Source organism: Prunus persica, chromosome G2 (assembly GCF_000346465.2).
Source record: "Prunus persica cultivar Lovell chromosome G2, Prunus_persica_NCBIv2, whole genome shotgun sequence".
NCBI classification, from domain to species: Eukaryota; Viridiplantae; Streptophyta; class Magnoliopsida; order Rosales; family Rosaceae; genus Prunus; species Prunus persica.
The window spans coordinates 29,994,020-30,006,417 of record NC_034010.1 but is presented as its reverse complement, the minus strand read 5'-3'; the positions used below and the strand labels follow the sequence as shown (position 1 = coordinate 30,006,417).

At 37.5% G+C, this 12,398-nt stretch overlaps 1 protein-coding gene across 2 annotated transcripts; it reads right to left on the bottom strand.

Moving 5' to 3' along the window:
- On the bottom strand, nt 2,611–11,607 carry LOC18786888 (serine/threonine-protein kinase TIO). 2 transcript variants are annotated; one of them, XM_020558240.1, is made up of 23 exons: nt 11,387–11,607; nt 10,664–10,796; nt 10,501–10,575; nt 10,300–10,392; nt 10,078–10,152; nt 9,843–9,935; nt 9,235–9,298; nt 9,043–9,127; nt 8,613–8,685; nt 8,467–8,535; nt 8,284–8,364; nt 7,988–8,090; nt 7,764–7,895; nt 7,250–7,388; nt 6,918–7,089; nt 6,479–6,577; nt 5,855–6,391; nt 4,480–5,640; nt 4,033–4,266; nt 3,808–3,951; nt 3,559–3,639; nt 3,126–3,314; nt 2,611–3,024 (listed from the first exon to the last, which is right to left on the bottom strand). In XM_020558240.1, exons 2-23 carry the CDS (start codon nt 10,751–10,753, stop codon nt 2,779–2,781), a joined length of 4,035 nt encoding a protein of 1,344 aa, XP_020413829.1. In that variant the 5' UTR covers nt 10,754–10,796; nt 11,387–11,607; the 3' UTR covers nt 2,611–2,778. The 2 variants fall into 2 exon arrangements, with proteins under 2 accessions (XP_020413829.1, XP_020413827.1); XM_020558238.1 differs by having other exon boundaries at nt 7,764–7,907; nt 11,387–11,606.

Genomic DNA, 12,398 nt, shown 5'->3' with positions numbered 1-12,398 from the left:
TGGGTTTGGGAATTGTGTGTGTGTATGTAAGGGTAAGATATTTTCACAGAAAATGGGGGGCAACAGGCTGTAGGAGTTGCCTGCTGGTTGGGTATCACATATATAAGAGGAAAGGGGTTTCAGAAAAGAGAGAGAGAGAGAGAGAGAGAGAGAGAGAGAGAGAGAGAGAGAGCGCAGTGAAGGGCTCTCTCTGGGTTTCTTTTGTTTTTTTCATTACAAATCTAAAACAGGTTGGGATTTTTATTTTACGATTTAAGATTGAAAAATCTAAACTCGAAAACTCAAATTTCAAGCTTGAAATTGTTATTAAAACTCAAGAAAGCTCTAGAGAAGAGGGAGGGTTGTGGAGGAAGGGGAGGGTTGTGGAGGAGAGGGAGGGTTGTAGATGAATTTTCAAACTCATCCTCACTTTTGACAGAAAATTTAACAGAGTTCGACGGAAGGATCAATGGTGCAACACAACAGCCAATTGAGTGACCTATGCAACTAATAATTGAGTTCAGTAATCCAAATACAATTACGAGTATAGTTAAAGAATCATTACTGAGAATAACCCTAATAATAATAATAAAAATACAACTTAAATTAAAATGATGAACAAAAATGCTCTTATTATATATTTCGGTGCTTTGCGAGATCATTCATGACATGCCAAAAGAGTCAATGTTAAATGAATGGACATGTCATTGTTGTATACCAAAATTAATATACATGTCATCTTTTGGAAAATGGACAGATGTCGTGTTGCACAAATGAAATGAGGGTTCGGAAACTTACAAAACCTGTGTCACGTGTTGCTTAGCGCCCATTTCCAGCTCAGTTTTTAGCATATGCAACTACTTTTGCTTTTTTCTTTTTCATCTTTTTCTCCGGAATATCAGGCCACACACGAAATGGGAAAAGTCCAAGTGCTTGGGACTCTCTCAGCCAAAAAAATTATATTTTAAATTGCATGTGAATTTATCTACTTATAAATAGTTTAAATTATTCTAACATACAAGAAGGAAATTCCGCACTTAAACGCAAGAGGGCGAGCTTATTATGTTTAAAATAGCATTATAGAAGATTTGTATGAACAACATTAATTGACGACCAAAAAACAAAATAAATTAAACTCATGAAGAAGTTTTCCCATATTTTTATGATAAAGTTAATATATATATATATAGAGGGAGATAAATACTTCCCACTACCGTCTTTCTTTTCCTTATTTTTTGGTTTCGGTTGTGGTCCCACTACTTTCTGCTTTTCGCAACAATAAACAATTTTTATATTAAAGGACTTTTATTATCAAAGAATCTCATTTATTACCTACCAATCAACCTGTCATTGTCTGGCCTAGTGCGGAGTAGCTGTCTGGTGTGGGGTGATAAGTAAGTGCGCTTATCAGCTCTTCGAATTGTGTTCCCACTTTTCTGACACTTATTGTATCTTTCTTTCTTTCTTATTTTCCAGATCTAACGTAATGCTAGGGATTTTGTCGTATGTAATACGTATACCTTAATTCCATCTAAGTCCTCACACCAAAAGGAATATGATGATTTGGTATTGCTATTCAAATTTAGGTTAAAAGATATAATACGGATCTACTAAAATTTGGTGTTATAAACATTATTGTAATGTTAGATGGACCATCATTTTAACCATATTAATTTAACACATCATCTTTAATTATTCTCTAGAAACGCCATCTTGCACTCCAATTCGAATATTATTTTTTATAAATTAAATTAAGTTAAAGTAATTCAGATTATCGCTTGAGAAGTTGTTCTAATAAATTGTCATAATAGGTCAAATCACTTTCAATGGTAATTAATAGATGATAATCTTAAGATTAGGACTGGGGACCACTTGGAACAGTTGAAGTGGATTTGAATGAAATTTCACGCTTTGCTCAGTTACTGAGTCATTCAGTGGCTCAGAAATACACACACAGACACAGAGGCACAGGCATGGGCCGCATCCCCATTCTGCCATAAACTTCGAGTCCAAGCTATTATTATGATTATTATGATTATTATTATTATTATTATGCAACCAAACCAAACCCAACCCAAACCCACGTTCAATTTCAATTTCAATGCCTAGTAATCTGCAACCCATTTCGAACAAAAACAGTTTAATGCGCAACAGGTCATTTTCTTTGTGGCCACGCCTCAGGAGCTCGAAAGGTGTCCGATGAATCTCTCTTTTTACTGATCCCTTCAGACCAGTCAACTCGAGACGTGGCGAAGTATCATTAATGATTCGCTGCCTAACTGTACGGAACAACACGAGTCGCTTTCATGGGCTCTCTCTCCAGCGAGCACGTGGACTCCTTTTTAATAAAGGCCAAATCCAATGAATTTAGAGCACTTCCTCTCCTCTCCTCTCCCCTCCTCCTCTAGGACATATTTTTTCAATTAAACTTGGGTCAAAGTGAGAAATTTCCAACATCAGGCCTCCGATTCATTAATTGACGAACTGACTTAAATCATTACCCCTTTTTATTTTTCGTATTTCTGAAAATAAAATTTTGAAAATCAATCCCACTAGCTCGTCTGTCTAGCGATAGAAAAGGCCCTAAATTTGAATTTCGAAATCTTTCATGAGCTCCATCCATACCATATATTTATGTGAAGTAGAAAGCTTTGCTGATTAATCAATTGAGTTGATCCATCCATATACAGGCATACATAAAGGATTTATACTATTAGAGCATCTTACCCCAGAACCTGCAAACTTTCTTGCCTGCCATGGCCACACCTGATTAGTGGTAATGATGAAGCTTATTCAGCATCAAGAATCAGCAACTTTGGTGATGATGACGGAGGCATAATTGGCAATTGTAGATTCTGGAGATTGCCGAAGCCGTCCGATCACTGAGAACAACTCTGATGAACGGAGGAATTGTTTGCACGGCGGATGCGAACACATCTTTGCCAATGAAAAGAGAGCTATTTTTAGAGGTGACTCATTTACTGAATCTTTCCTACCTGGGTTCAGTGCTACCACCGAACAGTCAGCCACCAACTTCAGTAAAGACTGCAGCAACGTATATAAACACCTCACCAGTTAATGCCATTGCAAAGTGATTCAATTTCAAAAAGCATGGCTCCTTTAGACATCAAATCAAGAACACAAACCTGCATCGCTCCTTTAGATACAATGTCTTCACAAAGTTTGTTGGAGTTGCGGACAAGATTGCTTAGTGCACCGGCAGCATTTGCTTTTGTCTTGTCTTCTTCGGTTGAAAGCAGCAAATTGGCAAGATGGGGTATAGATCTTCGTAGCTCATCATATAACATGTCATTATGGTAGGCAGCATTTCCGATCTGCAAAGAGATAGAGAGAGAGATATATATATAAATAACTGCATATTTGCAAGGCCGCATATGTTTCTTTCTGTTTTTCAGCCCAAAAAACAAATTTACATAATTTCTGATTGTGGAAGAAACAGAGTAAACAATTAAGGTTGACACATTTCATAATAGGATGGTGAAAAACAAGTTATAAACAATATTGCAACAGACAGCCGAAAGCAACATAAGTATTTTATTGCATGGCAAGAGAACTTACAGCAAAGCAAGCAAATTTTCGTGTCCGTTTGTCTGGATCAGAGCATCGATCAATAAGGAGGCCAATGATTTGATGCTTTGCCTAGATCATCATCATCTTCCGTCGTAAGATACTAAAATAAAAATAGTAATCTAACCTCCTTTATACATGTGTACGTGTGTGCTTGCAGAAGATAAGTGGGATGCTTTGATTATCCAGAAAAGTAGTGTGTTGACAGAACCTTAAAACAATCTATTGTTCACTACTTACTAGGGCACTATAAAAGTAGGAGCTGTGCCGGCACATATTGCCTAGAGCACTGCAAGTCTTTGAGCGCACATTAGGATCCTCATGGGTAAGAAATTCCTTAAAGAACTCCAGTACAGAAGCCCCGTTAATGTATTCGTAGAATCCCTAGACACCAGAAGCTCCGTTAATGTATTGATCCAGGATGTTAAATGCAGCAACGATTATTCAATCAAAACCAAATCTGACCTTGTCCATGCGAGCCAAATCAGAAACAATCATCAGAACATCCAGCATCACCTCCCTTGGGCTTGAACAATCGAGCAATCTTCTCATCCTAGTGGGATCCAACAAGCCTTTACCCACAAGTTGAACTGCCAATGGTCGGTGACCAATCATCTTAGCAAGAAAGGCCACAGGCCTTCCTATATCTTTTAACTCCAAATTATCTAAACATCGAAGAATGATGCCTGGCACTCCCACCTGTAAACTTCAGAAGCAATTGAATGAGAAACATATAAGTACCTGAGTACAGGATGATATTCAGCAAATTAACTCATTCTGCATATCTAATATATTAATAAGCTTTATACGCTGCTGTGTAATATCTCACGAACACCATCCTGGAAAAAGAATCTAAACAAACCCCAGCCCCCGGCCACATGAAGAGGAAAAACAAAGAAAAGAAGACCGAACCTCCAAAAGGTTTTTAATATACTTTCCCAGGTCTTCCTCAATTACTTTCACCATGTCTCTGTCTTCCATGCCAACTCTCACACCTGGTGAACCCATGTTGAGAAGGGCCCCGCTGTTCACTGAAGCAGTGGCTGATAGCAATCCCGGAGCATTCTGTACGGCCACAAAAGGAAATGCCAAGAGATCAATTACTGCATTTATTATATCTCTCACACCATCCTTCCCTCCACCAGGCCCAACCCAGGACTTTACGAGCTTGAGATGCATATCAGATATCAGGTCAGAGATGAGCTTGATGTGATCACTTCTGAGCAAAATCTGACGAAAAGTTAAGGCTCCACCTGAGAGGCAGTGACATATTGACGATATTGTCCACACAACTCCGATAGGGGAAAGCCCAACTTGATCATTTGTGCTGTCAACTTCTTGTGGAGACACATTTTGTTGGTTTTTGGCTAACAAACTGACTAGAAGAAGAGGGATATTGCTCGTACACAGCTGTTTGACAACTAAGGGTCCTCCCCACCTCAGTCTGGACTCCAGCAAGCCAACACATCCATCCCTAAGACCATGCCAGTATGAGAGAGCACTCTTGGTGCCATTAGGACCCAATTCAATTCCACTGCCTGGTGAAACTTTGAGGTAGTCACATAGTGTGGCACTTCGAGGAATCAAAGGCACTGCTACTTCGGAGACAGAGGACCCAACAGAAGCTCCAGATTCAAGCGACAATATGGAAGCCAGTGCCAACATGGCCGATGCTGTATGAGTTTGAAAGGAAGTGTTTGTGCTCTCATCAGAAGAAAAATGATGAGCGAGGACAGAAAGTCGAGAAAGCTGCTTCTTTGGGGAGGTTGTCAACATAAATAATGCAGAATTTCTTCCAGTTGCCTTCAAACATTGTGCAATTGTTGCAAGGATGAGGCACGAATGCAGAACCAAGGTAGTGGGATTAGTTAATTTGCACTTCAAGTTGGTTGTTTCAATTGCTTGTGGATCTCTATTTTGAGATGAAATGCACAAAGACAACAACGAGAATATCTCTGAAATAATGGTTCCATCACCCCCACCACTGACAACAGTAGTTACAGGTAGGGAACTAGGCAGGCCACAGAGCATACCAGGAACAATTCCATTATGCAAGCAGCACCTCAACAGTAGCTGAAACATGGAAGAACAATTGCAGAGTCGTTCATGTCAAATTATGAAAGCTAGATGCAGACACAAATGTTAACTAAAAACTGCTGGTAAAATTTCTCAAGATAATTGACTTCTCATTATTTACACTTCTGAAAGACTACACATACATGGCTATTTACATGTGGATCTACCATGTGTTGAAATTTTCTTAACGTAGTTAGGATGAGAGAAACACCTGAATGCTAGCATACAGTGAAGCCTCAAGTCGTTGATGAAGGCAATAATGTATAGCAACCTGTACTGCTTTTGATCTAAGGAATGCCCTAGTCACTGCAGCAACAAGTTTTGCTGATTCTGTCCCAATTAAAGAACTTTGATCTTGATCCCTAATGCCAAGTTGGAGTGAAGGACTGCGCATAGTGTTAAGTGGAAATGAATAGGCATTTCTTTTCATAGAAAGATTTTCTGATGCATCTACCAGCAACCAAATAGCCCTACATGCTTCACAAGCTGCACGCAGCATATTTGAAGAACCTGAAATAAGACTTGACCCCGCAGTAACTAAGCAGAGACAAAGTTGATCCACTAAACCAGATGTTTTAGCGTGATCCAAAATCTGTTTCCATGTTTCATTAGGATCAGAAACCGCCTCAGGAACTGAAGTTGAAGAAACTGCTTTAAGGCCCTGAGTGACTCTGGTTAACACAACAGTTATGCAAGCAATGGACTCATACAGAACTCGTCCGGATGCATCTTCGCTGCAACCAACAACCTACACATTCAACAAGATGAGAACTAGAAGCAGGGCCTTTAAATTGTCTCAATAAAGCAATATGTACCATATCAAAAAGAACCATACTTGCGAAAAAATATCAGCAAACGTAACCCAGTGCCTGAAATATGAGCCTCCAGCGCCACTTCCGGCATTGTCTACCAAAATTTTAATTATTGAGAAACTCTGCAAAAGTAAGAAGGCAAGGTTTCAGAGAGGGAAAAACACTTTTCTTAAGATACTAAATTAATAGTTGCAGAAGATATAGAAAACACATTTCAGAAGTGTAAGTAGACATTGCAGGGGATGGAGAATATAATATGCTAGATTTTTTTTTTCAAAATTTTAATACTGAAATATTAATGAATATTGAGAGGTGCAGTGTGCAGATGCAAGGATCGTAACAGATAAGCTTGACAAGGGAACAATTTGAAGTCAGCGAAAGGTACAGTAAATTACTGACAGCCAATCATAACTCAAGATACAAAACTTAGAATTAAGAAATTTCTAAATAACGCACTTATACCTTTGCTTTTAACTCATTCACTTCAGAAGCTTTCATGCTAACTATGATGCCAGTGTAAACAAGAAGTTCATGTATTATTTCATCAAGTAGCCCACTGGAATGGATGGCACCAGCCGCAACTAAGTTTGAAAGGATCCTCAAAGACTGGTTTGAATTAAGAATATCTTGATCTCTGTATAAATATGACAAACATTCAAGTCTTTCAGATAAAGATTTGGTAGGTATCTGGTTAAATCATTCTTAAAAAAAGGTAAGAACCAGTATAACTTGACAGGAGACTAAGAAACAAAATTTTACGTTATATTTAGTAGAGGAGTGCAATTCAGCTTTACCTGCACGAATTTGGGGATCCTTGGGAACATCTTTTAAGTGGTAGCAAAACATGTGCTACTGCTTCATTATCTTGACTAATTATTTGTGCACCTTTAACTGTACGAGAGTTATTTTCCAATCTGTCCAAAATTTGGCAACCTGAGGCAAAACATTACTTAAGTTCACCCCATTATAGCAACATCATGTAACTTATGAAGTAATAATTGCAACACTTATGCTTTTCCATTAATGAACACAAATCCAGGCCTCATTCATGATATACTAGAGTTATTTCATTCAATTCTTAATCTTGACATATGCAAACACACACACACACACACACACACACACACATTAATCAACAGGGGCAGGAATGTCAACTTTGTAGCTCCATCAAAAGGTTTCCACTTCCCTTTTAAAATGCACTCTCCCTGTCCTAGTGAAAAAATAGTCATACGAACTGATGTAATTTGTCCTGGCATATTAAACAAAATAGAATCAGATGATTTTCCTTGTTATGGAGGCTTCATATACCTGACTGTTTAACTTCATTAGGATTTGCAAATCCTGGGAACTCATTTGGGGAAGAATTGACTGCTGTGCAGTCAGGAATGTCTGATTGAGCATCACCCTGAAAACTTATTCCACTGTTGTTTTCTGAAGAATCTGGAGAGTTGACTTTACCAATGACATGGTAAATAGTTAATGAAAGATAAAAGAAAAAGAAAAACATTTGAAGTAGAGAAAAAAGTAACTACCAGGAGAAGAAACAGCCAAACCAACTGATGTTTGAACTGTGTTTCCTTCACCCCTCCATGCCGCAACACATCCTCTTTCTGCAGCAGTTGCAGAACGCATTTCCTGGAAAAGGTTTAACAATTGTTACAGTTACAACTAGATATCTCGACAGCTGTCTCTGTTAATAAAAGACAAAGAACTAGTACGTCTTGACCTCGTGGCATATTAAAACACTGTGAAACGTAATACAAGGTTTTATACTACTTCAAACTTTATAAATGTAAATATGGAAGTAGATATGTTGAGATATCATTACCCTAGCCTCCACTTCATGAGGCATCTCTTTAACAAATGGGTGCTCCAGAAGAGCTGGCCAAGTCAATCGATTTTGAGGTACCTGCTCTCAAGAATAAAAACACCTGTTAATAATGAAAGTTAGCAGAAATAAGCATTGAAACTTTTCAACTGAAAAGCCGTGCATTTCAAATTGTATAACAACCTTATTGAGCAATCCCTTCAGAAAGCTTTTAAAACTTGGACTCATGTTGTCAGGGTATTTAACCGGATCCTGAAACATTTCAAAGTAGCATTAGATTATACTTTTTTTGAAATACCTAAATCATACTTAGATTTGATTACATGTACCTTAACAATGTGCCTGATGAGTGCATATACAGAATTTGTATAAAATGGAGGCTGGCCAACAAATAATTCATATCTGTTGAGCACACCAAAAAAAATAATTATTTCAACAATATGGGGAAAAAGAAAAGAAAAAAAAGATAAGGCAGAAAACAGAGCAAACCCAAACAGGCTGTGGAACTAGAAATCTAAATTATATTTATATTTCGATTATGATATATGGAAAATTGCAATTAGTTCCTGTATGAAATCCTAAAAAAGAAATAAGGAAAGAAAGCACATAACTTGAAGGAATAGATTAAATAGAAAGCACATAACGGGAAAGAATATATTATAACATGGGTCAAAATCTAACAAATCAGAAGCAGACAAGTTAAATAGAAAATCAAGGAAATTGTTTTAATAGAAAGAAAGAAGTAAGGATGCAACATACAATATTACTCCAAGAGACCATAAATCCGCAGTGTGATTGTAGGGTTGTTCCCGTACTAGTTCAGGTGCCATGTACAGAGGAGTACCTAATGAACATTAATGAAGACTTCACTGAATGGGCAAACAAAGTAGCAAAGTTCCTCCAGGATCTTCAGGAAGTTTCCTAAAAGTTAATTTAGAATAGTAAGCTAACCTTTAATGGATCGCAAAACAACAGTATTTGTGGACATTGCGCGTGCAAACCCAAAATCACAGAGCTGTAACAGACAACAGAATTTATAAGTTATCTGAAAGCAGACATGCACTTGTGCACTTACATAAGGATACTTGTGTAAGTTCTAAAAGGAAATAATTAGGTATCTCACCATGAGAACTTAACAACATAAATATATAATATACATGATAACTGCGAAAGGATAGCAATGAAGAAATAAATTACTAAATAGAAAATAGAGCAATAGTCCTTTGTCTGCTACAAAAGACACAGTGCTATAGTCCATATGATGGACATGAAAACAAACATGAGACAGACGAGGGTACTCAGCTTCAAGACATTACTCCAAGTATCTACTGCGGAGTACTAATGATAATAACGCAAAAGAAAAACTGTACATGATTTAAACATAGATGAAGTTTATGTTAAACCACTATGGCTATTTCTTGTAATCAGCTCACCACATGTATAAAGTAGAACGAGGGGACAAAAGGCAACAACAATAAGATTGGTTAACAAAATGAATTAACTCGCTACAGTTGTTCATAAATTTATGTTAAGCATATAGAGATATCAGTAGAATCAACCTTGACAATAGAACCAGCACCAATTAGAATGTTTTGTGGTTTCATGTCACGATGAATGATACGGTTGGAATGCAGATAATGCAACGCTCTCACCTGTAACATTCAGTAACAAAGAAAGTTTACTGTATTTGTTGTGAACAATTAAGGAAAAAGTATAGCACACAACTGGAAAGACTAGACAGCCAAATATGATAAACAATTGAGATGGAACCAAAATTCGTAATAAAGAAAGTACCAACTGCTTTGCAATTGCTTGAACTTGTTCTTCGGGAAGGCACTTATCATCCTCAAGAATTTCAAATAGCTCACCCTGCATATCAAGAAATTCATTGATAGTTAATGCGTCTGAACATATTCCACAAGAGTCTAGATATTCTTGTGCATCTGCAAGAGTTTCCAAACTAACAAGCTAGTCTAGATAAATTAATGCAGTTATAGTGAAGACAGGGATCAGTACTTGTGCAAATTCTGTGACAACACAGAACTCTTGTGGGCTTTCAAAGGAATCAAGCATTTCAATTATATTTTCATGCTTCAACTTTCTTAGGATCTGCACATTTGGGAACAGTGAATATCACAATATCAATCATAAATGATAAATGAAATCAAGTTTTAATTGTAAACTTTGTTTGATTTGAGATAAAATTGAGTCCAATACCTCAATTTCTTGTCTTAAATTGTGAATATCTTTGTCGCTTTTCCCATGTTTCATGATGAATTTCATTGCAACAGTCTGAAGCAGTGATAAAAACATGGAACCTGCATAAACAAAAAAGAAGAAAAACAGATAACGAAAAATTAGAAGTGCAAAAGGTGCGTACCTGCCCGGTGTACTTGCGCCTTCCCTTGTATACCTTCCCAAAGGAACCTTCGCCTACAAGCTCAATCACATGGTAGTTCTCCACACCCATCCTGTAAGTCTGCAGCTATAATATATCTCTACCCTTTTCAGTCCTGTAAGATAAACGAGCACCAGAACTATTAAACCTATTTGATGCCGCTCTCATAAAACTCATTCATGATTGCTAGATAAAAATTTGGAAACTAATCTCCTTAAGTAATGATAAACTTTGATTAACGGTCAACTTCAGAAGCAGCTTCTAGCTGGTTTAGTAAAAAAATTTATGCAAGTCTAGGTTCAAAAACCATACAGGTAATACAAAAAGGCTAAACTCAACCAAACTTGAATTGTCATAAATATGCTCCAATATAACCAATTTGTGTTTTGAATTTTAAAAAATAACGAAATCAATTGACTACCCATTTATCACCCTAACACAAATTATTCGGAAATTAAATAATAACTTCTAGATCCTAAATTGAAAATGAAACTACAACCCTAATCTTCATGAAAATGAAACCATGTCTGTCTGGTTGCTTAGAGAAGTAAAATAAATGAATCGCTGAATACTTTACCAGACAACCAAATAAAACGAAAGCAGATTAGGAAAGTAACAAATAAAGGCATAAAAAAGAAATCCTGAACTTCAATCTGAATATAAAAGGAAATTGCTGATCATTTTAGAAAGAGTATCGAAGTGAACCTGAAACTGAGAGAGAGAGAGAGAGAGAGAGAGAGAGAGAGAGAGAGAGAGATATTTGAAAATTGGGAATAGAGAGGGACTGAAAGGTCGGGTTTTGTGGATTTTCCCCGCCCATCTTATTTAAATTTATAATTAAATTGACTAGTGCATGAGCGAGAGGGGCTTGGGCCTTGGGAGAGTTTGGGCCTTGAAATAGATGTCGTTAAAGTTATTCAAATTCTAGCGTTGACTTTGAATACGTACTTCAAACGACACTAAAAAAGGCATTACGACTTTGAAGTTTCATTTTTCCTTTTCTTTTTGGAGAACGAAACTTTAGAAATCGAGATGCACAGTATTTGTTGACACTCGGTATATGTCGAGCTCGTTTGACCAATAAAAACAGAACACTCGGACCTTGCATATTGCTTGGCAGAAAATGACCGAACCATCCTCCACCTCAGCCTTGGAGCTACCTTGGGGAAACTCGAAAGGGTGCGAATCAGCCACGTCGATGACAAGACCTTCCCTGACAACGGGTTCACCGCCTCTCATGAGAGTGCCCATGTCCTCTCCAAAGCCACGTGTAAACCACCTAACCAGATGCAACTACAGTTGCGCGTGACATGCTACTCTATTTGCATCCACCTCCTAGCAAAGATGAGTGAAGTTATCATGAAAAGAGGATGTGGATGATCCCCGACTGTTCGCTACCTGACAGCTTGGTGTGACACAAACAGCTCGGCTCCGAGCTAAGATGACTGCCTCGTAATTATCTTGTTAAAATTCCCTATAAATAAAGAGACATAAAGTTCATTCCTTATTCTTCTCATTATCCCAAGATAAGCCCAACACAACAAAACAAATCTCCTCGCCTTTTCGTCTAAAAGTTGTATTCATATTTCATAGGTTGGCCACAGGAATATTGAGGGTTAAACATTATTCATATTGGCCTGCCTGATCATTCTCCCATTGCCAAAAGACTTGATGAATACAAATTGAGGAAACTGGGACCCAATTGAAGCTAATTTCG